Here is a 26,398-nt window from a genome sequence, read left to right as displayed (position 1 = left end):
AGGGGCCTTTTCCACACCAGTTCCAGGAGATGTGGTTTGGTGACCAGGTAGGGGTGGGCTTGGAAAGAAGGCTGGAGAGAGAAATTGGAACACTCCTTCCTTCTGTGAGACCAAGTAGTGAACAGTCAGTATTTACTGGTGACTGGGTCACATCCCAGAAGCTCATGGCCTCAGCACTGTTCCAGGGCTTCTAGCAAAGGACAGAGCAATTATCTGAATCTTCTCCAGTTCAGAGAGCACCAGCCCTGCAAGAGAGGCTTGCTAGTGGTGCTGAGTGAGTGCGGGCTATACTCTTAAAGGAGAGGGAGCTGAACCCAAGATGATCCTCAGTTTGGATGCACTTGTTCCCATGGATTCCAGGGCACCCACTTCAACTTCCAAAAAGTAGAGTTGGAACACAGTAGTGAAGGTTGTTGGCAATGGCGTACAGGTGGTGAAGGTTGTTGGCAATGGCGTACAGGTGGTGAAGGTTGCCATGACTGGAGTACAGGTAGTGAAGAGTACATGCTGTTCAGGAAAGACAGAACTAAAGGCAAAGGAGGTGGAGTAGCATTGCATGTTAATGGTGAGGTAGACTGTAAAGAAATTAGAAGTGATGGAATGGATGAGTGAGTTTGGGTCAAAATCACTTTGGGGGAACAGGGATAACTAGTATTGGTTGATCACAGGATGATTATGAACTGCCAAAGTGATGTGGCTGTAAAAAAGGCCAATGCAGTCCCATAATGCATCAGGTGAGGTATTTCCAGTAGAGACAGGGAAGTGTTAGCACTGTTATAGGAAGGACAGGTGAGAATTCCTCTGGAATAGTGTGTGCAATTCTGGTCTCCCATGTTTTAAGAAAGATGAATTCAAATTGGAACAGGTGCAAAGAAGTGCTACTAGGAGGATCAGAGGATTGATGCCTTATGGGAGGAAACTCAAAGAGCTTGGCTTGTTTAGCCTAACCAACAGAAGGCTGAGGGGAGACATGTTTGCGCTCTATAAATACATCAGAGAGACAAATACCAGGGAGGGAGAGGAATTATTTAAGCTCAGTACCAATGTGGACACAAGAACAAATGACTATAAACTGGCCATCAAGACGTTTAGGCTTCAAGTTAGACAAAGGTTTCTAACCAACAGAGGAGTGAAGTTCTGGAACAGCCTTCCAAAGGGAGCAGTGCGGGCAAAAAACCTAACTGGTTTGAAAACTGAGCTTGATAAATTTATGGAGGGGGTGGGATGATGGGACTGCCTATAATGGCATGTCGCCGATCTGTGACTGCTAGCAGCAAATAGCTCCAATGGCTGGTGATGGGACACTATATGATGAGGTTTCTGAGTTACTTCAGAGAATTCTTTCCCAGGTGCTTGGCTGGTGGGTCTTGCCCACATGCTCATTGTCTAACTGATCGCCATATTTAGGGGTTGGGAACTAATTTTCCCCCAGGTCAGATTGGCAGAGACCCTGGGGTTTTTTTGCCTTCCTCTGTAATGTGGGGTATGGGTCACTTGCAGATTTAAACTAGAGTAAATGGTGCATTCTCTGTACCTTTAAGTCTTCAAACCATGATTTGAGGATGTCAGTAACTCAGCCAGAGAGGTCTATTATTGGAGTGGGTGGGTGAGGGTCTGTGGCCTGCAGTGTGCAGGAGGTCAGACTAGATGATCACAATGGTCCCTTCTGCTCTTAAAGTCTATGAGCTCTCTCCTGTCACATGCCCCTGTCCACTGGGAACACTGATTGGTGTTTTTCGGTCCCAGCACAGCTCTGCGGTGATTCCCTTGGCGGCAGCTTTAGTGGAAAGAGGGCTCTGAACAGGGCTGGGAAAAATGCCTCAGCCTTAGCTATACGCCCAGCTCCCACTAGCAGTAGTGCTGGAGCAGAAAAACACTGTGAATTGTTGCCAGCACAGACAGGAACTGGTGCAGTTTCTATGGGTTTGGGTGTCAAAGTGGCTGCACAGGGGAATGACTGGTTCAAATGGGAGAGTGGAAAGGAGCCTGTTTTGGGCAGCTCCCTGGCTGGGATAGTGGAAGGGTTTGACTGGAATGGGGCTTGGGACCTGTTTGAACCTGAGTTAACTCATGTTAATTGGGAGGAGAGTGGATGTTAATCTGGACACTAGGGCTGAGTGGGGAACAGACATCTGTGGCGTGTTTAGAGTGGCACTGACTATCCAGTTAATCAGCAGTCAGTTATTCCATGTTAAAACAGGCCTCAAACTCTGGTGTCCCTAAATTGGCATTCTCCCAGCTTTGGCCACTCCCAGCCAGCACCATGCAGGAGTGAGTGCCGCACTACTGTGTGGGAGGCTGCATACTGAACAGCTGGAGCTGAAAGCAGGACTCAAAGACACCCGATAGGATACTTGATTGCAACTCAGGAGACAGGCGAAGACCTGATCCCTCCAAGCCCCGCTCTGGGCCCCGTGGGCCGAACCACATACTGCAGGCCTGAAGGTGAGAGTGACAAGGTACAAGAGATGAGACAGCACAAGCTCGCCAATGTGTTCTCTGCAGGAAGCCTGCTAGAAACAGGGAGTCTGGGGGATCTGCACTTCGAGCAGGGAAGATGTTCGTTCCTCCGTCAGCCATCCAGGTCCTATTCACTCAGCACATGAACAAATGATGCTGGAAAGACGCCTTTCCTGTGGGGCTGCCCTTCAATCCAGCCGCTCTGTGAAGAGAAAAGCCAGCAAAGGCTTAGTCAGCTATGGCTCTTCCCTGGGGTTGGGTAGCCAGTGGAAAGGCACTGACTACAGTAATGACTGCAAGCCATTCCCAAACCAGCCTGGGCAGTGCCCAGCTGCTCCAGTCTCCACACTAGCCAACTGCCCTGAGAACAAGGCCAGGCTCCGGGCAGGTTCCGAGGTTCTCAGCAAGCTTGCATTAGCTCCTCTCTTCTTTCCTGAATCCCTGAAGGCAGAATGGTATTGTGAGTGGATTTCCAATCTGGGCCCCTGGATCCTCCGTCCACAGCCACTACCCAGCAGCTCACCTGAGCCACTGTAGAAGGGAACCAATGAAGCTCTAGCTCACAAAGGGCTCTGCCTCCAAAGCTCCTGATTGGGGGAAACGTCCAGCGTCATGGACTGGCTGGGGAGCTCTGTTTAGACCAGAAAGGGACAGGAAGTTGTCTGAGCAACTGGAAGAATCCCTGGCTGGCTGCTGGTACTACTGCTATGGACCCTGCCTGCTTGCATGACTCCTGGCTCCTGCCTTCCTCCCTGTTGCTGTCATCCTTATCCTAGACCCCCGTCTGTTCCCAGTTCTTGCTTTCCTGCCTCACTCCGCATCCCTGGTCCTACGCCCGACCCCGATGCTGACTCCAGCTTCGACCTGGCGCCTGACTCTAGCCACAAGGCCTGACCACCCAAGCCCCATTCATTACAGAAACCAGGGCACTGCCATCCAGGGTTCCAGCTAGGGTTTCCAACTGTCTAATAACACAAACTCAAACACCCTTGCCCTGCCCCCTTCCCTGAGGCCCTACCCCTGCCCTGCCCCTTCACCAAGACCCCGCTCCGCTCACTCCATTCCCCCCTCCCTCCGTCGCTTGCTCTCCCCTATCCTCTCTCACTTTCACTGGGCTTGGGCCAAGGGTTTTGGAGTATGGGAGGGGGCTTTGGGCTGAGCCTGGGGCAGAGGGTTGGGGTGTAGGAGGGGGTACGGGGTGCAAACTCTGGGAGGGAGTTTGGGTACTGGAGGGGGCTCAGAGTTGGGGTGCTGGAGGAGGTGTGGGCTGGGGCAGGGAACTGAGGTGCAGGACAGGGTGCGGACTCTAGGAGGGAGTTTGGGTGCAGGAGGGGTCTCAGGGCTGGGGCACGGGATTGGGGAGTGGGAGGGGGTGAGGGGTGTGAGTTCCAGCTGGGGTGTGCTTACCTTGGGTGGTTCCTGGTTGGCAGTGCAGCCAGGCTAAGGCAGGCTCCTTGCCTGCCCTGGCCCCACACTGCTCCCAGAAGCAGCCAGCATGTCCCTCTGGCCCCTTCCGGGGCAGGGGTCAGTGTGTGCTGCATGTGCCCTGAGCCCTGACTCTGCAGCTCCCATTGGCTGGGAACTGCTGCCAATGGGAGCTGCGGGGATGGAGCCTGCCTTAGCAGAAGCCACGCGAGGTAAGTGGGGCCAGGGGGCTCCTCAGGCTTCCCCCTCCACACACTGCTCCCGGAAGCAGCCGGAACACCCCCAGAGGGACAGGGGGCTCCGTGCACTGCCCCTGCCTGCAGGTACCGCCCCCACAGCTCCCATTGGCCGCAGTTCCTGGTGGGTGCTGGGGGGGGTGAAGGTGCTCGAGTGGGGGGAGTCATGGCCCGGGGGGGGGGGCATGGGTACTGGGCAGGGTTTGGTAGGGCTGGACCAGGCTCCCTACCCAGATACTGGGAAGTGGTGGTCCCAGCTCCCTAGCTACACGTGCTTCCTCTGCTCCACCCCAATCCCAGGTTCTGCAGCTTCCATTGGCTGGGAACCATGGCCAGTGGGAGCTGCCGGGGCGGTGCCTGTGGGTGGAGGCAGCATATGGAGCTAGGATCTCAGGGAGAGGAGCTCCCACTCCGGTAAGCACTGGCCTCAATCCCAGGCCCTGAGCTCCCCCACCACCCAAACTCCTTCTGCTGGGGAGCAGAGGGGCTCTGAGACTGCCCAGCAGCAGCCAGTGGTATCTGAAGTTAGGAATGTGTCTATGCATCTCTTACAAATGTGTTTACACCTGGGGAATGCAATCACTCTAGATGGCTGGCTGGGAAGGGCCATTAGGGAGAACAAAAGGTCTTAGAAGATGCTAATCTTCCACCGGGGAGCCTTCATGGGAAGCCTTCTTGAGGACACTGCAAACAGCCTCTGAGTCATGGCTGTGGTGACCCTCCAGGGATATGTGACCAAGTCACCTGGTACTGGACTCCATGATAATACTAGTGTTTTTCCACTGACCAGCCATGGGAATCAAACTGGGAGACAAAGGATTCCCGCCTTATGCAAAAACTATTTAAGGTAGGGGAGTGACATCATTGTGGTTCGTTCTTCACAGACTCCCTGCCCAAGAAAGAGGACTGAACTAGGGGAGAAGGGCTTAATCCAGGCTAGTGGGTTGTCTAGCCTGTGAAAGGAATAACTGGAGTTTTAAGCTACAAGCAAGTGCAGCTTGCCTTCAAGAATCTCTGCAATCTGCCTAAAACAACATTTAGGGTGAGAATTTGCTGCACATATCCAATTTCTTCAGAATATTAAGATTAGATTGTGCTTTTGTTTTATTTGCTAGGTAATCTGCTTTGATCTGTTTGCTATCCCTTATAATCACTTAAAATCTACCTTTTGTAGTTAATAAACTTGTTTTGTCTAAAACCAGTGTGTGGAAATGATAACCGTGGGGCAGAAAGCTGTGTATATTCCTCTCCACATTGAGGATGAATTTCATGACCTTATGATGTTGCACAGATCTCTGTGTAGCGCAAGACGGCATAATTTTGGGTTTACCCTCCAGAGGGCGGTGTGCACTTGAGTACTGGGCTGTATCTTAGCTGAGCCTTCCCATGCAGAGCTGATATCAGCATCTGTGTGAATCTGCAGCTGGGTGTGTCCCTGCCTGTATGTGTGCTGATAAAGTGCAGTCTGAAGCCTGAGGGAGGGCTTGGCAGGCTGCAGACCAGTACAGTGTTAAGGGAACCCAGGCTGGTGGGTCAGGTGGGCTCAGTAGTACCCCAGGCCCAGGTGGTACTCCAGAGAGCGGGGAGAGGGGAGCCATCATAATTATTATTTTTTAATAAAATGGTGACATCTGTATTGTTTGTCTTGGAAGAACCAGCCATAAGCTAGATTTCTAGATGTCCAGTAGAGATAGGACAGGTACAACTGGTTCCCAATATTCTAACATTTGCATTTCAAGTTTGTAGCTGGTTAGCGCAACAGCGGAACCTGAAGGGCTGAAGGAGAGTAGGGTGTGACAGGAGCAAGCAGATTAACAGGTATCAGTGCAAGAGGCAGAGGGAAGAGAGAGCCACTGAGGTTTCAGGTGAGCACATCAGCGTAGAGAGTCCAGAGGGCTGGGTGTAGAGCTCTGGAGATCAGCAAGACAGGAGTGGGATTGCTCAGCTCTGAACAGGAGACCATGAAAAAAAACAGGACAGCGCTTCAAGGGAGGCAAGGGAGGAAAGTAGCTTGGCTAAGATTCTGGGAGCTGTGGCTAGAGAGGGGCTTGGTGTGCAGCTCAAGGGGACATCAGCATGTGTAACCCACACACCTCCTGGGTGTGGTGTTCTGTCCCATCTAGTGGCACTGAGACCACTTAGAGAGAGATGGAAAATGAGTCTGCTCTACAACTTCAGCTAAGAGCCAGTTGGCTTTTAGCTCATACAGTAGAGGCTCATGCACTAAGCTCCAGAGGTCCTCAGTTAGATCCTGTCCGCCAGCAACCAGGGGTCTGTCGGCACTACATATGTACACTGGAACCTGCAGTGCCATACTACAGCATAGGCTGATACTTACCCACCAATTGCTGTCCTCCTCTTCAGCCACAATGATGATCTCTCCTACATGGAAGGTCAGCTCATCGTCCCAGTCAGCCTGACAGTCGTACAGGGCTCGGACCCGGAAGAGGCGCGGTTTACTCTGCAAATCAGGAGGGGAGAACACCATCAAGCCTGAATCCCTTTGTCCTGCACCATGCTCTTTGGTAAACCCAAACACATGCAGCCTGAGTGCAGGGGCATTTTGGTTCCCAAGCCCCCGTGCACTCAGGGCAGGAGAGAATCCCCTCCAGGCTCATGGGTGGGGGGCACCAACCAGCATGAGAGCAGGTGAGTGAGGGATATGCCATGGGGCTGCAGAGGATCAGGCTGGGAGAATTCTGGGAAGAGAGGGGAGGTGAGTGCTGGGTGGCTGTGGGTGCTCTGGGAGCTCTGGAGGGGGTGGTGAAGGGCTGCAGGGGTCCAGATGTGGGAGACTGTGTAGTGTGGCTTTGGCAGCTCCCTAACTGCAGTGTTCTTCCATATAGTTGCTAACTTTTGAATTTCTGAAAACCGGACCCCTTGCCCTGCCTCTTCCCCCCCAAGGCCCCGGCCCCTGCCCTGCCTCTTCCCCCGCAAGGCCCCGGCCCCTGCCCTGCCTCTTCCCCCACAAGGCCCTGGTCCCTGCCCTGCCCCTTGAAGCCCCAGCCCCTGCCCTGCCTCTTCCCCCCCAAGGCCCCAGCCCCTGCCCTGCCTCTTCCCTCCCAAGGCGCCGGCCCCTGCCCTGCCTCTTCCCCAAGGCGCCAGCCCCTGCCCTGCCTCTTCCCCAAGGCCCTGCCCGTGATCCACCTCTTCCATTGAAGCCCCATCCCCTGCTGGCTCCTCTCCCCCACCTTCACTCACAGCTCTACCCCGCCCTCATTGCCTGATCCTCTCCACCTCTCTCCCCCTGCCCCTCACAGCTGGGCTCCCTCTGCTTCTCCCTGGCTGGGACAGGAGCCTCATGCGGAGTCTCATGCCTGCTGCCCATGAGATGCAGTAGGAGACGGCCCCAGCTGAGCAGGAGCTGGTGTGGGTTGATGGCCCGGCGCCTCTCTCCCTCCTGCAGTAACTGGACTTTTGGTGTCTGGTCAGTAAATCTGACGGGACTTAGCTAGGTCCCCTTTTTGACCGGACTTTACAGTCGAAAACCAGACACCTGAAAACCCGATAATCTTCCCGGAGAAAGCAAGTCCTGTGTCCTTGTTTATTTGCTGCCCTGCGGGCTTTTGGGAAAGAGAGGGGCTTGTGTGGAGCTCTCCTGGGGGCAGGGAGCGTGGGGGAAGGGTTGGTGCTAAGAAGGGAGAGGTGGGAGAATGAGGCAGAGGCTCTGGCCTCCACAGGGCCCCAATGACAGGGCACCCCCAGGAGGCTGAGGGCCTGATCTGCAGCATGCAGCCTTCACCATGCACTGTGTGTACCTCCCTGCGTCTGTCCAGGCAGAGGAGCTGACACGTTCCCAGGGATGCACTCTCACCCACTCTGCATGTGCTCTCAGGGGAAGGGAGCAGGCAAGATGTACAGGGACCCCAGTCCCTCCCTTAAAAAATCAGGTCCTGTGGAACTGCTGGCCGTAGGCAGCCTGCTCCAGCTGTGTGGGGATGAGAGGGACTGTGCACCTAGGGATTTGGGCTAGCCCTCTGCTCCCCATGGTGTTCTGTGAATGCCCCCGCAGGGGGTGGGCTCCATGCCTGCAATCACCTCCTGCCATTTCCACGTGGCGCTCTGCTGCCCTCCGAGCCCTGTCCATGGCCAGGGTGCCAGAAGGGCAGTGCTGGAGTTAGAAGGGGGGCACGTTTGCCAGCATTACAACCAAATATGGAAAGAAAAGGGGGATCTGAGTGCGACATCCCAGACCAGACAACCTACCAGGCCGTCCCTCCTTGGGATTGGGGGTGGCACGTCCTGTGCTGGGCCAGGGCCTCCACCTGGGTCTTGCGAGGGCCACGGCAGCCCGCGGCTTCTTCCTTTGCTGGGGCCGGCCTCACAGAACGTCTCCACTGTCCCCAGGGCACCTAAGACACCAGCAGAACAGTCACCAACTCCCTCTCTTCACAGGCGCTCAGCACCACCCACAGGGCAGCACAGGGCACTCAGCACCACCCACAGGGCAGCACAGCGCGCTCAGCACCACCCACAGGGCAGAACAGGGCGCTCAGCACCACCCGCAGGGCAGCACAGCGCGCTCAGCACCACCCGCAGGGCAGCACAAGGCACTCAGCACCACCCGCAGGGCAGCACAGGACGCTCAGCACCACACTGTGCCAGCCAGGCCCCCTCTGGCAGCTGGCTGGTCAAAGGAAGGAGACAGGAGAACTGCTTGGCTGGGGCAAGATGGCATAGGGCAGTGAGGCTGGGGTTAGACAGCAGAGAGGGAGCTGGGCGAGGGGTGGGATGGCAGAGGGGCTGGAGGAGAGGTACGGTGGCAGAGGGATGGGGCAGTGAGGGTGGCAGTGCTAGTCAAGGGGTGGGATAGCAGAGGGGCTGGGGGAGAGGTACGGTGGCAGAGGGGTGGGGCAGTGGAGGGTGGCAGTGCTAGTCAAGGGGTGGGATGGCAGAGGAGCTGGGGGAGAGGTACTGTGGCAGAGGGGTGAGGCAGTGGAGGTGGCAGTGCTGGGTGAGGGGTGGGATGGCAGAGGGGCTGGGGGAGAGTTATGGTGGCAGAGGGGTGGGGCAGTGGAGGGTGGCAGTGCTAGGCAAGGGGAGGGATGGTAGCAGGGCTGGGGGAGAGGTACGGTGGCAGAGGGGTGAAGCAGTGGAGGTGGCAGTGCTGGGTGAGCGAAGGGATGGCAGAGGGGCTGGGGGAGAAGTACAGTGGCAGAGGGGTGGGGCAGTGAAGGTGGCAGTGCTGGGCGAGGGGTGGGATGGCAGAGGGGTTGGGGGAGAGGTACGGTGGTGGAGGGGTGGGGCAGTGGAGGGTAGCAGTCCTGGGCGAGGGAAAGGCAGAGACGTGAGGAGAGTACGCGCGAGGGGTGGGGCCGGAGGGTGCAGTCCGGCGAGAGGGATGGCAGAGGGCTGGAAGGAGAGGTACGCGTGGCGGAGGGTGGGCAGTGGAGGGAGCAGCCTGGCAGGGTGGGAATGCAGAGGGGCTAGGAGAGGTACGGTGGCCGGAGGGGGGCCAGGGAGGTGCAGTGCTGGGCGAGGGAGCGGATGGCAGAGGGCTGGGGGAAGTGACTGGCAGGGGATGGGGCAGTGAGGGAACGCGGCGTGAGGGAGGATGGCAGGAGGGCGGAGAAGTTACAGCGGAGTAGTTTGGCAGGGAGGGTAGATCCCGGCGAGGGGAGGATGGGAGAGGGCCGGAGGAGCGGTACGGGGCGAGGGGGCAGGGAGGGCAGGCGGCGAGGGAAGGGATGGCAGAGGGGCTGGGGGAGAGGTACGGTGGCGGAGGGGTGGGCCAGTGGAGGTGGCAGTGCTGGGCGAGGGAAGGGATGGCAGAGGGGCTGGGGGAGAGGTACGGTGGCGGAGGGGTGGGCCAGTGGAGGTGGCAGTGCTGGGCGAGGGTTGGGATGGCAGAGGGGCTGGGGGAGAGGTACGGTGGCGGAGGGATGGGGCAGTGGAGGATACCAGTGCTGGGTGAGGGGAGGGATGGTGGAGGGGCTGGGGGAGGGTGTTGGGGGAGAGGTGAGATGACAGAGGGTGTTGGAGGGATGGGGGCGGGATGGTGGCGTGCTGCTGGGCTAGTTGGGCAGTGCCTCCAAAGTGAGGGGCGCTAGGGCAGGGAGCTGGGCCTGATGTGGCAGGCTGCAGGTCGGTACTGGTAGCTAAGCAGGGCTCACATTGTCCTTACCAGGCTGTGTCGTGTCCTTGGTGGTGAAGTGGCTGGTGCCCTGGTGGGATCCGGTGCTGAGGGAAGCCGCAGAGAAGGGCTGGTCACTCAGACAGGATGAGGATGGGTGGGGCCACAGGTACCCTGTGCTCCTGAAGCCCATACCATTGGGCAGCAGATCTCAGGTGGGCCCCAGGGCTCCGTGGGGTTCCCTTGCTGGCTGTTGACTGCCAGCCAGCCCCACTGCCAGCCCCACTGGCAGGCAGAGTCACAGAGGAGTATGACACTAGCTGGGTGATGAGCTTGGCCTGGGGTCTTTTTCCAGAGGTGGAGGCAGCCCCTCCAGGAGCCCTGCCGCATCCAGCAAGCCACAAGGCACTCCAAAGAGCCAGCCATGCTGCAGCCTCCATGGAGGGCAGCCTGGGGCTCCCGCCATGGAGAAGGGGATGGGAGGAGAGAGGGCAAAGCCTCGCCCACACCTTGCCATAGTGCCATGGCCACCACCCCTCCTGCTGGAAGGGGACATCACACAGGGGAGCTGGCCAGACACATCCATGCCAGGGTGCTGGGATATGGTATTTAGCAATAGAAGCACGTGGCACCCAGAGCCATTACCAAGGCTCCCAGTCTTGGGACAGTGGTCCTGAGAGACAAAGGCTGCAGACGTCAGCATCCCCCTGTCCCCCCCCAGCCTGTTTCAGGACCTCCTGTTGGGTGCGAGGCACAATCAGGACACTCACATCCCCCGAACACTGACAAGCCCACAGCTGTGCAGGAAGCTCCCTCCAGAGATCCCCAGGTTACCCTGCCCCACAGAGAAGCCTTCTGCCCAGGGAGCTCTCCCCTGTGATCCTCAGAGGCCCTGCATAGCTCATCCCAGGTTCATGGGGCTTGTAGCCAAGTGACATGACTAGGCTCCAGCTCTCTCAGCTTCATGTGAACGTAGGCTGAGGCTAAAGGGTGCCAGGGCCTTGCCCCTCAGTGAGTTCAGCCATGGGGAGTTACCTCAGTCTCCTGGGAGGGGCTCCTGTTGCAGAATGGCCTTTGGGAGGTGAGGAGGATCCAGAATCTGACCGGGAAAAGAGAAATGGCCAGAGCAATGAAGAAACAGGTGGTGTGTTGCCCGTGGGTGGTGCTTTCTCGGCAGCTGCTGACCCACTGTGGATGGGCAATGCGCACATCCAAGCCATGCCCCACCCTCACCCAGCACCAGGGACCCCATCCCGGGCACGGGGCAAATGTTCAGCTAATGTCGTAGCATCCCTAAGGGCTGAGTCGGGCAGGGGAACAGGCCTGGCCCAGAGCTGGGAGCAATGTACTATGCCACTCAGGACGACCAGAGATTCCCAGGAGCAGATACTTTGCACTCGGATCACATGCGGCTCCGAGGATCAGTACGTTCCCCCATGCCCCAGAGGCCTGGCCAAGGAGCCTCAGAGCCCCAGGGAAGGGAACAATCCGGGGTGAATGGCTGGCGCAGGGTTAGTCCCTGGAAGCTGCACGGTTCAGTCCGCTGCCATCTGGGGATCCTCTCCATCCGTGTGCTCTCTGGCCTTCTGGGTGTGTGTGTGTGTGTGCGCATCTCCCAGGATTCAACTGGAAGGGTCAGACCCTGCAATCCCAGGGAGCTGGACATGCCCAGCAGGCCAGGACTGACAGGAATGGTGTCTACCTTGGGCAGGGATGGAGCGAAGGGCAACAGAGACAGAGCGAGTGTCCTCAGCTCCCCAAGCGTCTTCCCCACAGAGCCCCAAGCGTCTTCCCCACAGAGCCCCATCCTTACCTGGAGCCAGGCTGCTGTGGTTGGGCTGCGTGGGGCTGAGCAGCACCCAGGGCACAGGCTCTGATGAGGTTCGTTTGTGCTTGGTGCTCAGAGGTATTGACAGGATCCTCCTGACTTCAGGGTCCACAGCACTGGCCAGTTGGTTGGCAGGAGGACCGGGCGGGGGCAGGTTGGGAGCTGCACAAAATCAACAGCAAGTCTGGCAGTGAGAAGAGAGCAGAGGGAGAGGGAGGGGGACACAGGGCGGGACTACTGAGAGCTTTGGTGGACAGGGCCTCAGCTGGTGCACATCAGAGAAGCTACAAGGATATTAACATAGCAAGGCTGATTTACACCCGCCGAGAATCTGGCCTGCGGTGGACAAAAACTTAGAGGGGCTGATACTGAATTGCATGGATAGCTACTAATGCTGCCCCTTGTACCTGGGGGGCTGCCCTGCCTCAGCCCCTGAGAGGTCACCACCCCCTGTACATGGAGAATAACTGAAGACATTTCCTCACAGACATTTGCTGCAGGAGGATTGGTCTGGGCCTGGCTGCTTTGACAACGCTTGCTCTAGGACTTGGCCCAGTGGTGGTCAGGCCCCGGGGTTGGGGCAGGGAGCTGCAGGAATGGGGCATTGTCAGTGGGGCCAACAGGACAATTAACTGCAAATTTTGCCTAGGATAAGAAGGAAGGGCATCGCTATTGTTTGAAATCTGTCCAGCCAGACTCCTCTGCTCTGGGGCTGGCCCTACCACACAAACCCCACTGCTGCAGCAGGGCTACCATGAAGGAAAATCTCACCTCGGATTACACTGCGTGGTGGAAGAGGTGGCACACATGGAGCAGAGGCAGGGGCTGCTGGTATGTGGGAGTGAGAGTGTGCATAGAAGTCATGCAATTTCCCCTGGGGGGCTGGAATTGCACCCTTTGAAAGCCCTGCTGCATTTCCCCATGGCTGGGAGGCAGTGGCAGGTGAATGGTAGCAGCTCTGAGGGCGGAGAATGCGCTCCTTCGGGGAACCCAACTGAAAAGAAGAGACAGGCATGTTGTTTATGTGGAGCTGTGAACTGATGGAGAATTTTGGTCACTGCAGCCTGGACTGGATTGAATCCAGCAAGCTTCAGCTGAAAAGCTTTCACCCTCAACTGCTGAGTTCCCTGAGCATGTGATACATGCACGTGTCATGCCAATTTCCACGCAGGCAGACAGACGGACGAAAGAGTTCCACGCCCGGTAAATTACTGTAACAATAATGAGGCAGGTGATAAACAGCAAGCAGCATGGCTGCAGCAAATCCTATTCCAGCCTAGTTTCAGCTCCTGCATTGATGGCACAACGTGGAAGACAAAATGGGTGCCGTATTTTTGCTCATCTTCAGTGAAGCATCCAATACAGTTTCACATGATAACCTTGAAGGGAAATGAGGCAGGATCAGAAGCAGCGGCAATAGGGAGACAGGCAAGATCTGCACATGCAGTCCCGGTTAATGACTCAGTGATGGGAAGAAGTGCTAAGCCAGGTCTGTGCTGTGTCCATACCAGTCAACACATATGTGGACAAGAACCTTGGCTTGTAGCTGGGGACAGCTGTAGTGTGCTGGGACCTCACCTTCTCATCCAGATCATCGTCGCTCTCATACATGTCATCCTGGCCCAGCCGCCACTCATATTCCACGTGAACACGCATGTTGAACTGATTGTTTTGAGCCTGCAGCAGCTGGAACACAGAGGAATCGGGCTTAGGTCAAACTCTCTCCTATACCCACCTACAGTGCTCTGCATCAAGGCTGAAAGTGGAGTGGGCAGCCCAGGGTCACAGAGACAGGTCCTGGGGGAAGACACACCTCAGTCTGAAGCAGTGGTTTCCAACTGGTAAGCATGGCACCCAGGCTGTCCCACCTTTACCTAGGGACTTTCCTACAACCTTCCTCCTCTTTCCGGACACTGCTGTTTGCATTGGAGTCCTAACACATGGCCCTGGGCAGCACAAAAGCAAGATTTCTGGGTGGTTTCTGGGCTCTGGGTGTGGGATCCTCCATATGCCAGCGGGAGATCATCCCACAGCAGACTGTGCTGAGCCCAGCAGCTATAGCCACACAGACCTCTCAACCTGGCAAATCCAGACCATGTCCCATCAGTTCTGACTCTGATTTTGTTAGCTGGGAGAAGAAACACCTCTCTAACCCCAAAGCCTGCACTACCACTAGATATGTCTCTAAACTGGCTGTCCCATCCCCCAAGTGGGGTCTGAACGAATCCCATTCTCTGTCAGCAGCAGCAGACCAGGCATCTGCCTGAGGTCACTTTATGTCCTGCTCTGCATCCCTCATGAGCACCAGCAGAGCCCTAGCAACTCAGAGAAGGCCTTGCATCAGGGCACCAGCTGTCAGCCAGGATCAGCAGAAGCAGCATGCACTGCCTGCAGCTCTCCTAGACCATCCTGGATGAGCTGGGGGAGGGACAATTCCCATCTCTCCCCCCACCCCTAAGCTCAGAACCCCCTACCAATCAGGCAAAGTTCAGGTCAGATTCCGGACCAAGAAGAGACCAACCTCACAGAATTCAGCCAAGTCATCACATGGAGCCTGGTGCAGCCTGGGCCAGAAGCTTAGGTATCTTGTCGGCACTGTGCAACTATGGGCAGTAAAGCCAAGTGCTATGGACCTCCACTAAACAAGAGGCAAGACCTTAGAAGGGAGCTCTTTGCCCAGCACACTGCTAGACCTATGCTGGAGGGAGTGCAATGTGAGCTCAGGGAAGCACCATGCAGAAACAGTGTGGTGGGGCTACCACCTTCCCCTTCTAATGAGGTCCAATCCCTGGCTTGCTACTGAGCATCCCACCTGCTGCGTGGAGCTCACACCCCAAGGGTGGAGACTGTAAGGTGCCATTTCTTACCAGTTCTTCACACAAGGAGTGTCTCATGCGCCTGGCCACATCCAGGGCTGTCTCTTCAGCGTCATTGGCTGTGGGGGAAAAGCAGCTGTCATGAGCCCTGTGAGCGCGAAGGCAGCGACTCTCCATGGGGCTGCCCTGGGAGTTCCATGTTAACCCCCATCTTCTCTAGCTCTTGCTCTGAGTGAGTGAGTTGTTTGGGTGCTTCCATGTGGGATGCAGGATTTCAGAGCTCCTGGTGCGGTGCAGGCACAGGGGAGTTTAATATTTGACTGCCAAGCCTTGGGAGTTTTGGCTTCCCTCAGGTCAGGACACACTTTTAGCCCCCTCGTTGGCCCCTGCAGAATTTGCTCTGCACATGAGCACAGATGTGTGTACAGCCAGGGACTGTAAAGAGGAGAGAACAACCAAATAGCCCTTGCTACTAAATGGTTTCTGGGCAGCCTTTAAAGGTAAATGTGTGACACCACTGACAAATGCGTGACAAAGATACAAGACACTAATTAGTTTTCGTGATTCTACTGCCACCCCGAACTTTAAAGTGGAATTCTTTATAAATCTCAAAGGTCAAACACAGGTACATTTTTCATACCCTCATGCACAGCAGATTATTAGCTCTTTGGTCAGGGTTCAAGAACAGCTGGCATATGCCCATACACCATACCAGTACTGCTCCACACCTGCTCTTTTGTTCTCTGGAATCTCAGCCCTCATTCTTTAAGAAAGGAAGTCTCTAGCTGTTCTGTGTGTAGAAAACCTCAAAAGTGTGAGCAAAGTATCACTTGTGCAGACATGTCTGCCTGAGTCTGGAATGGCAGCTCTGAAAGGTGTGCCCTGCCTCATTCATCTCAGGGAGGTGATTGCTCAGAGGCCTAGGGATGAACATTCAGGTGTCACCATGGGGAGCTATTCCCCCCCTCCCCGTACCTCCGGAAGAGAGGAAAGGGAGGGCCACACACCTGCCATTTACTGAGTAACAGCTCATGTTGGTGCTGCAGGTCGGTGGCACTGGGCAGATGCCACAATTCATTTCTTCCCCAGTCTAAAAGGCGCTGAATCCAGCAGAGCCCAAAGACTTGTTCAGGCCCTGCCAAGGCAGAACCAAGCTCAGGGAGCCCAGTTGGCATACGATCATATTCTGAACATTGACATAATCTACTGTGTCTCATGTCTCATGTTGGCAATGCACCGAGGTGGAGCTTATTTTGTGGGCAGATTCCACCACCTCCCTAGATAACCCATTCCAGTGTTTCACCACCCTCCTAGTGAAATAGTTTTTCCTAATATCCAACCTAGACCTCCCCCACTGCAACTTGAGACCATTGCTCCTTGTTCTGTCATCTTGCCACCCTGAGAACGCCGAGATCCATCCTCTCTGGAGGTAAGCTGAAAGCTGCTATCAAATCCCCCTCACTCTCTTCTGCAGAATAAATAACCCTAGTTCCCAGAGCCTCTCCTTCATAAATCATGTGCCTCAGACCTCTAATCATTTTCGTTGCTTTCCGCTGGACTCTCTCCAATTTGTCCACATCTTTCTGTTAGTGGGGGCAAATATTCCACTGGACGCAATCTCCAGATGGGCCTCACCAGTGCTGAATAGAGGGGAATAATCACCTCCCTCGATCTGCTGGCAATGCTTCTACTAATGCAGCCCATATGGCGCTAGCTTTCTTGGCAATAAGGGCACACTGCTGACTCATATCCAGCCTCTCATCCACTGTTATCCCCAGGTCCTTTTTCTGCAGAATCTGCCGCTTAGCCAGTCGTTGCCCAGCCTGTGTAACTGCATGGGATTCTTCTGTCCTAAGTGCAGGACTCTGTCACTTGTCCTTGTTGAACTTCATCAGATTTCTTTTGGCCCAATCCTCCAATTTGTCTAGGTCATTCTTGACCCTATCCCTACCCTCCAGAGTATCTAACTCTTTGCTCAGCTTAGTGTCACCCGTGAACTTGCTGAGGGTGCAATTTATCCCATCATCCAGATCATTAATGAAGATGTTGAACAAATGTCCTGGGGTGGATCCTCAGCTGGGGTAAACTCTCATAGCTCTCTCCAAGTCAATGGTCCCCTTCATCGGGAGCACTAGAGCCACCATTGGAGGGAGCAGGGCGAGCTGAGAGGTTGTAGGGAGGGAACTACTGGTGGGGCCCTGGAGGGGGCTGGAAAGAGACAGAAAAAGGAGGCTCTGATGTGCAGCCCAGGGTCTAATGGAGGGGAGCCCTGCTCTGGAAGACTTTATATAGGTCCAGCTGCATGGGGCTCCCCTTCTACAGACCTCAGTGGAGAGAGGAGAGTGCATGGCAGTGCAGCAGGAGCCAAAGGGAGGAGCTGACTGAGGACTGCAGGACTGGACATGAGGAGCCAGCACTGCCTGAGGTTTAGAGCTTGCAAACAGGGCTGGCCGGAGGACCTGAGGTGTTTCTGGTCCATGGAACAGGCCTGGGGATGGGGCTAGTGAGCACAGCTGCAGCTAGAAAGCAAGGACTGATTGACTGGAAGTTGGAAGAGGACAGTGAGATCTGGCTGAGTGAGGATACCTGGCTGGTGATTGGCTGAGGGGCTGGGAGCTGGCCTAGCAGAAAAGCTGTGAACCATGGAGATGGTTAAACAACCAAAGCTGCTCTGAGGAAACCCCTGCACATCTGGCCAAGAAAGCATTAACTAATATTACACTGATATGCACAGAGCTCTCCAGGGAGAAGTCTGGCCTTGGATTCCAGCTGAGACTTACCAAAACAGGGATTCCAACCCAAAGACTTTGTCAATTTGCAGTTAAAGTAGCACATGATAGTCCAGAGAAGAGACCACATTGGACTCATAAAAGCAACCCCACTCAACATTAACAGGTATGGACAGAAATTGATACCTAAACAATTTAGACATCAGCAACAACTTTCTCAATGCCCAGCACCCAAACAACTTTAACTGTGCCACCAGGAGAAAGTGCACTCCATGAACAACATGATCCATCCATCACAGAGCTTTCTCTCAGAACTGCACCTAAAAGCATGGACACATTACTCTTATTATAGAAAGCTTGTGTCACCATTTCAGGATCACTGCACCTTTGACCCCTTCCATGGTCTCCTCAAGGGCACCCCTTTAGATCTCAGGCCTCCAGCCATCTCCCCTCTCCCTTTAGACTGGGGGTTTAAAGGCTGCAGTCCCCGTGCAACTCACGGTGATTATTCCAGTAGATCTGACCTCGCTCAGCACCTGCGTTTTACTTTGATCCTCCAAAGTCCGTGAGTTACCTGGAACCAGACAGGAGTTACCTGGTACCAGACAGATTTCACAGAGCACAGAACATTGATTTTAGGAGAAAAGTATTACTGAGGAAATATATCATACAACAAAGAAAGGTCTAAACACATGTTAGCTTATCAGAGGTCACCTATCATCCACATGGGGGATCTGGTAGGTCATTGTCCTTTAAGCCTTTGGGTAATGTTTGCCCCTTTGGTCAAAGGATCATGTCAATTTGTTGGATCAAAAGCAGGACCTCCTCAGCCAATTCAGGCTGGGTCTTCACAAGCTCTTCTTTGTCTCCTGTGCCTCTTGAATGGTCTGAATTAGTCTGTGCAATTTCCCCTGGGGGTGGTACTTCTCCGAAATTGTCTACCTGTCCCAGGTCTGCAGTAATAAATCTCACTGATTGTAGCTCCTGGAGCGATTGGAGCTCTCCACCAGCCAGCACACACTGCCTGGCTTACAGCGATTGAGATAACATTTATAAAATCCCAAGACTAGTCTAAGATATGCCTCTGTTTATCACATCTGGTACCCCTTGTCATCAATCAGGCTTTTTGTAAAGCTAAAATCCAATCCACCAAACTAAAGGCACTTTAGGAATCCCTGAATTCATATGTGTAACAGAGTCCTTGGCGGTTCCTCCCTCGGGGGGGTGGGGGGAGAGCAGGAACTTGACAATGCCCAGTTATCTGTACTGGGGGGTCTCAGCCCAGCCCCACTTCCTTACTATTTGAGGGTGGGGGGCTCTGCCCTTTGTGGGCCCTTTTAAGTCTCTCTAGAGGGGGGGTATCAAAAATGAAAGTCACAAACCCCAACGCTTTCAGGGATACTCCCTCCCACTGGCCCAGCAAAAGAGGAGGGGCAGCAAGTCTACAGCGCACCAAGGTACTGGTTTGGGGGAAATTGCTCTGGCCGGGCCTCTGGGTCAGGCTCAGCCTGTCCTTCTTACTCTGGGAGTCTGTTGTTCAGGGTGAAGGTCTCCTGACTAGGAGTCACTCCTGCAGTCTCCAGCTTAGGGCAATCCTGCTCCTCTCCCACCCTGCCGACTGCAGTGTCCTCCCTTTAAAAGGCATCCTCCCTATCATTCATGATTCACAGGGCCAAAGGGGTGGGCTAGCCCTTCCTTGTCTGCATGGGGTCTATACACCCTGTCACAATATGCATCTAAAGCAGTGGGTCTCAAACTTTTTTACTGGCGACCTCTTTCACATCGCAAGCCTCTGAGTGCAACCCCTCTAATAAATTAAACACACGTTTTAATATATTTAACACCATTACAAATGCTGGAGGCAAGCGGGGTTTGGGGTGGAGGTTGACAGCTCGGGATCCCTCATGTAATAACCTTGCAACACCCTGAGGGGTCCCTGACCTAAGAGTTTGAGAACCCCTGACCTAAAGTTTGTTAGGGCCCATCGGCACAGCACGCAAACCCATCCAAAAAGTGATTTTTTCCCTACTACTAACACCATGCACCCCTAATTAAAGACATATCGTTAGAGACAAAGCTACTGTATGAACTAACCAGAACTGCTACACCAGCTGAGAAAGATCCACATTCATTATATTAACACAGGAACTGTGCATATCATCACAAATCAGACACAGAATTACACACTAGAGGAAGGACACATATAAGATTAAGTACCAGGAGCACAAGGGACCAAGGGAGCTCCCAATAAAGTAAAAGCAAAGACTGCTGTTGTCTCTAGCAGAGGTCAGGCCAGGGCCTAACATATTAACACAAATGCAGGGGCAGAGTTAAGGTTGTTTGGGCGGTGGTCATTGAGCATTTTTCTCTTTAACGGTAAGTGTGTGTGTGTGCACATGCTCAAGTATAGGTTGTTGTCCAAACTGCTAATGTCTGAGGGGTTTAAGATGGGTTTATTGTAAGATGGCTCTTGACTTGCACTTAACCTTAACTGTAACAAGGTTTTTGTTTTGGGATTCTCTACATCTGCTTAATAGACATTAGTGACACCTCAAACATGCTCAGAGCTGCTTCAAAACCACTGGTCAATAACATACAAGTAACTCCAAGCAAATGGGTCAGCAATATCTGCCTTCCTGTGGCCTGGAATAGTCACTCCTGTATAAAACTCATGGTTGTCACATTCACAGTCACAGCCTCTCCTGTCCAGGTATCTCCTGAAGGAATCAGGATTCTTACAGCCCACTGAGTCATCAAGGATCAGCATCTGACTTCTCTAACCAGCGCTAAGCCATAATCCCTGTTACACACCATGTACTGCCAACCCTACCAGGGGCATCTCTGCGCTGCTCCTGAGACACACTGCCCTGTGGATTTACAATGCTACACATTCTGTGTATAAAAGCCACTTGGTTTTTCATGCTTCTTCTATTGCATTTGGTCTAGTACCTGATGCAAAGGGCTCCTATTCTGTTCCCAGTAAGACATGCAAGGTGCAGAGAGCAGACATAGGACCTGCGAGTGAGGCAGTAAAAAATACAGAACTCAACCCTAACACCTTCTTCCCTTTTTGGAGAACAGAGCCCGTGCAATCACTTACTGATGGCGATGCTGGCTTTGGCTCTCACAAAGAGCTTGAGGCACTCGGGTTTATTGTGGAGGCAGCTGTAATGAAGCGGTGTGTTTCCCTTCACTGTCTGCTTCACAAGGCTCCCACTGGGGCAAAGGACAGTCAGTATCAGTATGCTTGAGAAAGAGCAGTTCTCGTCTATAAAAATAACTGTGTGACATTCAACCCCAACCCCTTCTCCCTGGCTCACAGGAATGTAGATCAGAACGGACACTGCCCAGCATTCGGGCTTTTAGCCAAGGCATGTGAATGTAGGGCTGCCAAACGTCTGGCAGATTGTGTAGCTCTGGTGCACTGGTCAACCCTGACACCCCTGCTGACAGCTCACCTGGAACCCCACACAGCTGACTGGGTAGCAACTGCAGTTCATCCTATGACCACAAGAGGCTGTTGTGGCACATGGCTTCGAGCAGGAAGAGAGCTTGTTGTAGGGGTGGGGATGTGACACACGCTGAATGGAAGGAACTGACTGGGACCCAGATTAAACCAGGGTCTGAAAAGGGTCAGGGAAGGCTGCCTCATCCCAAGCTGCCAGATGCTGCCTCCAGTAATAAATCACACAGCGTTTATTAAAATAATTAGGATTGTATGCAAATTATGTTAGCATATGCAACTCTTCTAATTGAATACTCTAGCCATGGAATTTCCCCAATCTTGGCAGCTGTGTGCATGTTTGCCAGCAATGGGCAGTGCTGTGTGGCTGGTACAATACCCACTTTACTGCAGCAGCAGCCGAACTCAGAACACCATCCTGCACTTGCGAAGCAGATCACACAGGACAGCACATCCGTGAAGACACAGCTATGCATCACTGAGTGATGCCAGCATGGAATTTTGCATGGAATGAGCACAAAGTTTTATCAGCTTTCAAGTTTTACAACCACATATGGTTACGGGGGATGTGGGGGGGTTAGAGATAAAGAGAAGAGTTCACAGTACAGGAGGTGATGCAGAAGATAAGGGTTTAGAAGGATCATCTAAGAGGAAGGACGGGCTGGAACCCAGGAGAGCTGAATTCCATTCCCAGCTCCAACAGACTTCTTGTGTGACCTTGCACAAGTCACTTCCTCCCTTTGAGTCTCCGTTCCCCCCTCTGTAAACCGGAGATGATGATAACAGAGCCTGAGCTCACAAGGGTGCTGGGAAGATAAATCCATAAACACTTGGGAGGTACCCAAACACCATGGGGCAGCCCTTAGGGAGACAGACTTTAACACTGGTTCCACCCCAATCAATGGTGCACTGGGCTTGAATGCAGAAGGAACATAAATGTCCCTCCTCTTGTTCAGGAAGAACCAGATTCACTCAGAAAACCAAGAGCCAGCCCTTGGAAAGCCCGTCTTCGAGCCCGGCTGGCCCGGAGTAGTGGCTAATGGGATATGGAGCCTGTCACCAGTGGACTGCAATCAGGGTGGGCGTGCCCACCGGAAAGCTGTTCAGTGGCGGGGTGGGAGGAGGGGCATGGGCTGAACCATCCAGGGGGACATGTGTCCATTCCCATTGGCACTCATTGCTCCCCTCAGCAGAGAGTCCAGGGAAGGGCCATGGCCATGAATTCCTCTCTAACCCTAAAGATAGTTTCTCCAAGTCAAAACTGAGGCACTTCCACAGGGAAATGCCCTGATGCTGCCCCCTGGTGGTACTTCAGGGGATATCCAAAGGCACTTGGTCTCCAAGGCTATCCAGCACTAACTCCGCTGATGACCTTATGTGTCTTATCCTGAGCAGACAGTCCTACCCCTGCAAGCGCTGCAGTCAGCTTACCTGTTCTGCACCAGAAAATCTACAATGTGTAGAGAGGTTCGGTCAGCTAACAACACTGCCAGGTGGAGAACAGTTTCCCCGGGTTCCTGTAAACGGGACACAAACAGCAAGTGACTGGATGCATCTGAGTTTCTCAGTTTCTCCATGCAAAACAAGCATGTTCTACCCCTCCTTAACTTCCAGGACTTGAAGAATTGCCACCATGTATCAGGGATGGGGCCTGTCTAGCCCCATACCCTATCTCTGACTGTGGCCAGTACCAACTGCTTCCGAGAAAGGCACAAGAAACCCCCCAGTGGACAAGTTTGGAATAATCCATCCATAGGGGAAGTGTCTTCCTCACACCGAGCAGTTAGAGGCTTGTTCACGCCCTGAAGCGGGGCAGGGGAGGGTTCCTATCCCAACTCTTTATGTAATATACCTGCAGATGAAGTCATCAGTAATTAAGAGCAGCAGTACTGCAGCAGTGCTTAGATCAGGGCCCCATTGTGCAATCACCAAATGGTAAGAGACAATGGTGACGTAGTTTCCTTACTAGGACACAGACCTGGAAGGGACCTCCTGGGACACTGGGTCCATCCCGACTATCACCGGCAGCCCTGTCAAATTATCATCATTACAAAAACAGTAGTGCAGTAACCCACCCCCTGGCACTGGCCCCTGCTCCAGCTGCAATGCAGCAGCACACAATACTGTCCTGGGGAGGGGACGGCCAATGGGAGAGCAGCTCTGAATCCACCCAAGGGGGCAGTTGGGAAAAGCTGTTAGAGAAGGAGAAGGATCGAGATGCTGAGCTAGCGGGTAAACCGGAGCCCAGGGGAGGTGATAAAATAAAAGAAGAACAGGAGCATAAAAGTAGAGGACTGGGACGTGAGAAGGAGGAAAGAAGGAAAATAAAAGGTGTCAGGTCAGGAGAAGCAGAAAAATAAACAGACTTGGCAGGCGTGAGCAGCACTAATACAGAAGGGAAGTAGACTGACCCGAGACAGAGCACCAAGGGAAAAACTGGAAGGAAATAGAACTGGTGAGAAAGGGACTTGATCAGAAAGCTGTGTTAGATGAAAGCAGATCCTGAAAATGGTAAACGAGAAGGCCACCCACAAGGGACCTGAAGCACGTGAGCAGACAGAGTGACTGTGACCATCTAGTGACGGGATACAGTTCAAAGGGGCCTAATGCACAAATGAGGGCCCACTAGGTGAAGAAACCCCATTTGTAGATAAATTCTGTGAAAAGAGATACAGCCACAGGGACAGCAAATCTAAGGAGCCCTTCAAGCCAAAGAGAAGCAAAGAACAGGCCAGCAAGAGTGGAGCTTGACTTGCAGCCAAGGAGAAGAAAAGTTGACTCTTCTGTGAAGTGACACAGTCTATTATTATGGAATCTCTTTGTTCTTCTTTATAACAATCCGTTTGGTACTAACTGCCCAGCATGTACAAGCCCCAGAGGTTAACAAGTTGGTAACCTATAGTTCAGTACTATGAACAGTAGCTCTTTGGCAATGTTCTACAAGATTTAAGCTCCTGGTACAATTTTGGAGTTTTCCCTTATAAAGTTCTAAAAATTTCAAATGATCCATTTGTCTTGGTTTGCCTTTGCCTCTCCTCCCAGTTTGCCTTGTCTGCCTGGCCAGGTCACCACACTATAATCATACAGTATTAGTGGGGCACCCAGAGGCCACAATTAGAATTAGGATCTCGTTGTTTCACAGACATCTGAGCTAAAGCAACTGGCCCCTCTTCACTCATTTGTACTGACATGTACAAAAGATTGCAATGTATCAGCAAGGTGTGATTTTCCTTTGCAGAAGCCATGCTGGTTTCTCCCTTATATCTAAGTCATCGTGGTGGTATATAATTCTAATGATTACTTTAGTGAATTTTCCTAGTGCTGAAGATTCAGTGATCTGTAATTCCCCACATCACCCCGGGCATTGTTTTTACACTTGCTACCCACTAGCTGACCAGTTACTGTAGCTGATTTTAACAAGTGACTACATATTCTATAAGCACCTCAGCCATTTTATTTCTCAATAATAAACAATACCTATCCCGCATATTGCACTTTTCAATTGTATATCTCAAGGAGCTTTATAGTAAATACCCCATTTTTCAGATGAAGAAACTGAGGCACAGACTTGTCTGAGATTATACTTAAGGTCAACAGCAGAACTGCCCGACTCTCCTGAGTTCAGATCCAGTGCCCTATCCAAAGGGACCACAATGCCTCTCATTGGATTCCTTTTAGATGTGTGCCATCTGATCCTGGAGACTCAATCTTTCAATGATCAGTTTGCTCTAATACTTCCTATATTGACACCACAATTTCTTGCAGTGCCTCATCTTTATTACAAAAATCACTTCCTTATCCTCCTTAATTGTTCCCTTTATCCTGAAGCAGGCCAACAGACTCCCGAGTTCTCTCACAGGACAGGTGCCCTGCTTTCGATATACTTCAAACATGGCTTGTGATTTGTTTTTATGCCGTTAGCTATTTGCTCTTTGGATTCCCTCTTATGCCTCCTGATTTCCTTCAGACATTTTGCCTGACATACTCTACATGCTCGTTTAGAGGCTTCACTACCGTTGGCTTTCCAGTTTTGGAAGAATACCTGTTTAGTTTATAGCCCTTGAACCTGCCATTTAGCCAGGCAGGTTTACTTCCTGTTTTTCTGCTTCCCTTTCCAACTGAGGGTACATAGGTTCTGGGGAAAGCTAGGGTTGCTTAAACAGTCTCCATGCTGAATTCAAGGGTTTTAATTTCTTCCATTTCTTAATTTTATGGTTTTTTACTTGTTTCCTCCTTTTCTTGAAGTTCAGAGTCACCATGCTCATTACTGCAATCTTTCCTCCTCCTGGCAGCCTGCACCTCAGGGTATGTCCACACTGCAGTAAGACACCTGCAGCTGGCCTGTGCCAGCAGACTTGGGCTCGCAGGGCTGGTTAATTGCAGTGTAGACTTCTGGGTTCAGGCAGCAGCCCAAGTCTGGGACCCTCCCACCTCGCAGGGTCCCAGTGCCTGGACTCCAGGCCAAGTGTGAACATTTACACTGCAACTGACCAGCCCCTTAGCCCGAGCGAAGTGAGCCCGAGTCAACTGACGCAGGCCAGCGGCGGGTTTTTAATTGCAGAGTAGGCACACCCATAGTGGCTCAGCTATTCTTACTTCTCAATTTAACTCCTGTGTAAGGGCCTTTCTACACTAAAAGCTTAAGTTGACCTATATTAGGTCAACTTACAGCCACCGCAGTAATTAGTCCACACTACCTCCTGGGCCAGTGGTGTGCATACTCATCCGCATCCTCATCAGGAGCACCGACCTAAGAGGGGCAGCGTGTGGAAGAGCCTGGTCTCATCTCTGCTGGCGGCTCCCTGCCGGAAGCCCAACTGCCCCACAGGCTCCCAGCTTCCCTGCGGGCGGCCCCCAATCGGCTCTCCATTACCCATCAGGAGTATGGGGCAAGCCGCCTGAGGCTTCTCGCCTCCCCGATCCCTGCCGGGAGTGGGGTCCAGCTGCCCAGGCTTTTTGCCCTAGCTCCCAGCTGGGAGCGGGGTCCAGGCACCCAGCTCTCCAGGGGAGCAGGGAGCAACTGGATTCCAGCTGCCTGGCTTTCTTGTCAATTTCTCAACTAAGAGCACTAAGAGCCATTGTAAGTAAGGCAGTGTCTACACAAACATCGATATAAGCCCTGCACCTCTTGTGGAAGTAGAGTTGTTATTTCAATGTAGTAGGACACTTGTCGGTGGGACAAGGCTGTTGGGTAGACACTCACATAATTAGGTTGATGTAAGACAGCCAGCTAGCTGTGCAGTGCAGACCAGGCCTTACGCAGGAAGTAGAGCGTCTTGTGTGCTCTAGAGCTAGCTGTTCCAAGAAGCAACCAATGTGCTGTTTGCCCCATTGAAGTCACTCATTTCATCATTTTGTTAGGCTGAGC

The 26,398-nt window shown here is 53.2% G+C and overlaps 1 protein-coding gene across 1 annotated transcript in view; it reads right to left on the bottom strand.

Annotated features, from left to right (window-relative positions):
* Positions 1–1,005: 1,005 nt before the first annotated feature.
* LOC116816900 (arf-GAP with SH3 domain, ANK repeat and PH domain-containing protein 2-like) overlaps positions 1,006–26,398 on the bottom strand; it is a 114,000-nt gene continuing 88,607 nt past the window's right edge. Inside the window, exons 18-28 of the mRNA XM_032766532.2 lie at positions 22,462–22,547; positions 20,668–20,783; positions 14,890–14,957; positions 13,601–13,708; positions 12,794–13,016; positions 12,008–12,184; positions 11,230–11,293; positions 10,246–10,301; positions 8,328–8,473; positions 6,460–6,582; positions 1,006–2,662 (exon numbers count right to left, since the gene is read on the bottom strand). Coding sequence (XP_032622423.1) covers positions 2,588–2,662; positions 6,460–6,582; positions 8,328–8,473; positions 10,246–10,301; positions 11,230–11,293; positions 12,008–12,184; positions 12,794–13,016; positions 13,601–13,708; positions 14,890–14,957; positions 20,668–20,783; positions 22,462–22,547 — 1,242 coding nt within the window. The 3' untranslated portion in view covers positions 1,006–2,587. The remainder of the gene's footprint in view (positions 2,663–6,459; positions 6,583–8,327; positions 8,474–10,245; positions 10,302–11,229; positions 11,294–12,007; positions 12,185–12,793; positions 13,017–13,600; positions 13,709–14,889; positions 14,958–20,667; positions 20,784–22,461; positions 22,548–26,398) is intronic.

Source organism: Chelonoidis abingdonii, chromosome 14 (assembly GCF_003597395.2).
Source record: "Chelonoidis abingdonii isolate Lonesome George chromosome 14, CheloAbing_2.0, whole genome shotgun sequence".
In the NCBI taxonomy this organism is placed as follows: domain Eukaryota; kingdom Metazoa; phylum Chordata; order Testudines; family Testudinidae; genus Chelonoidis; species Chelonoidis abingdonii.
The sequence above is the reverse complement of the archived record's forward strand: the minus strand, read 5'-3'. Positions and strand labels throughout refer to the sequence as shown.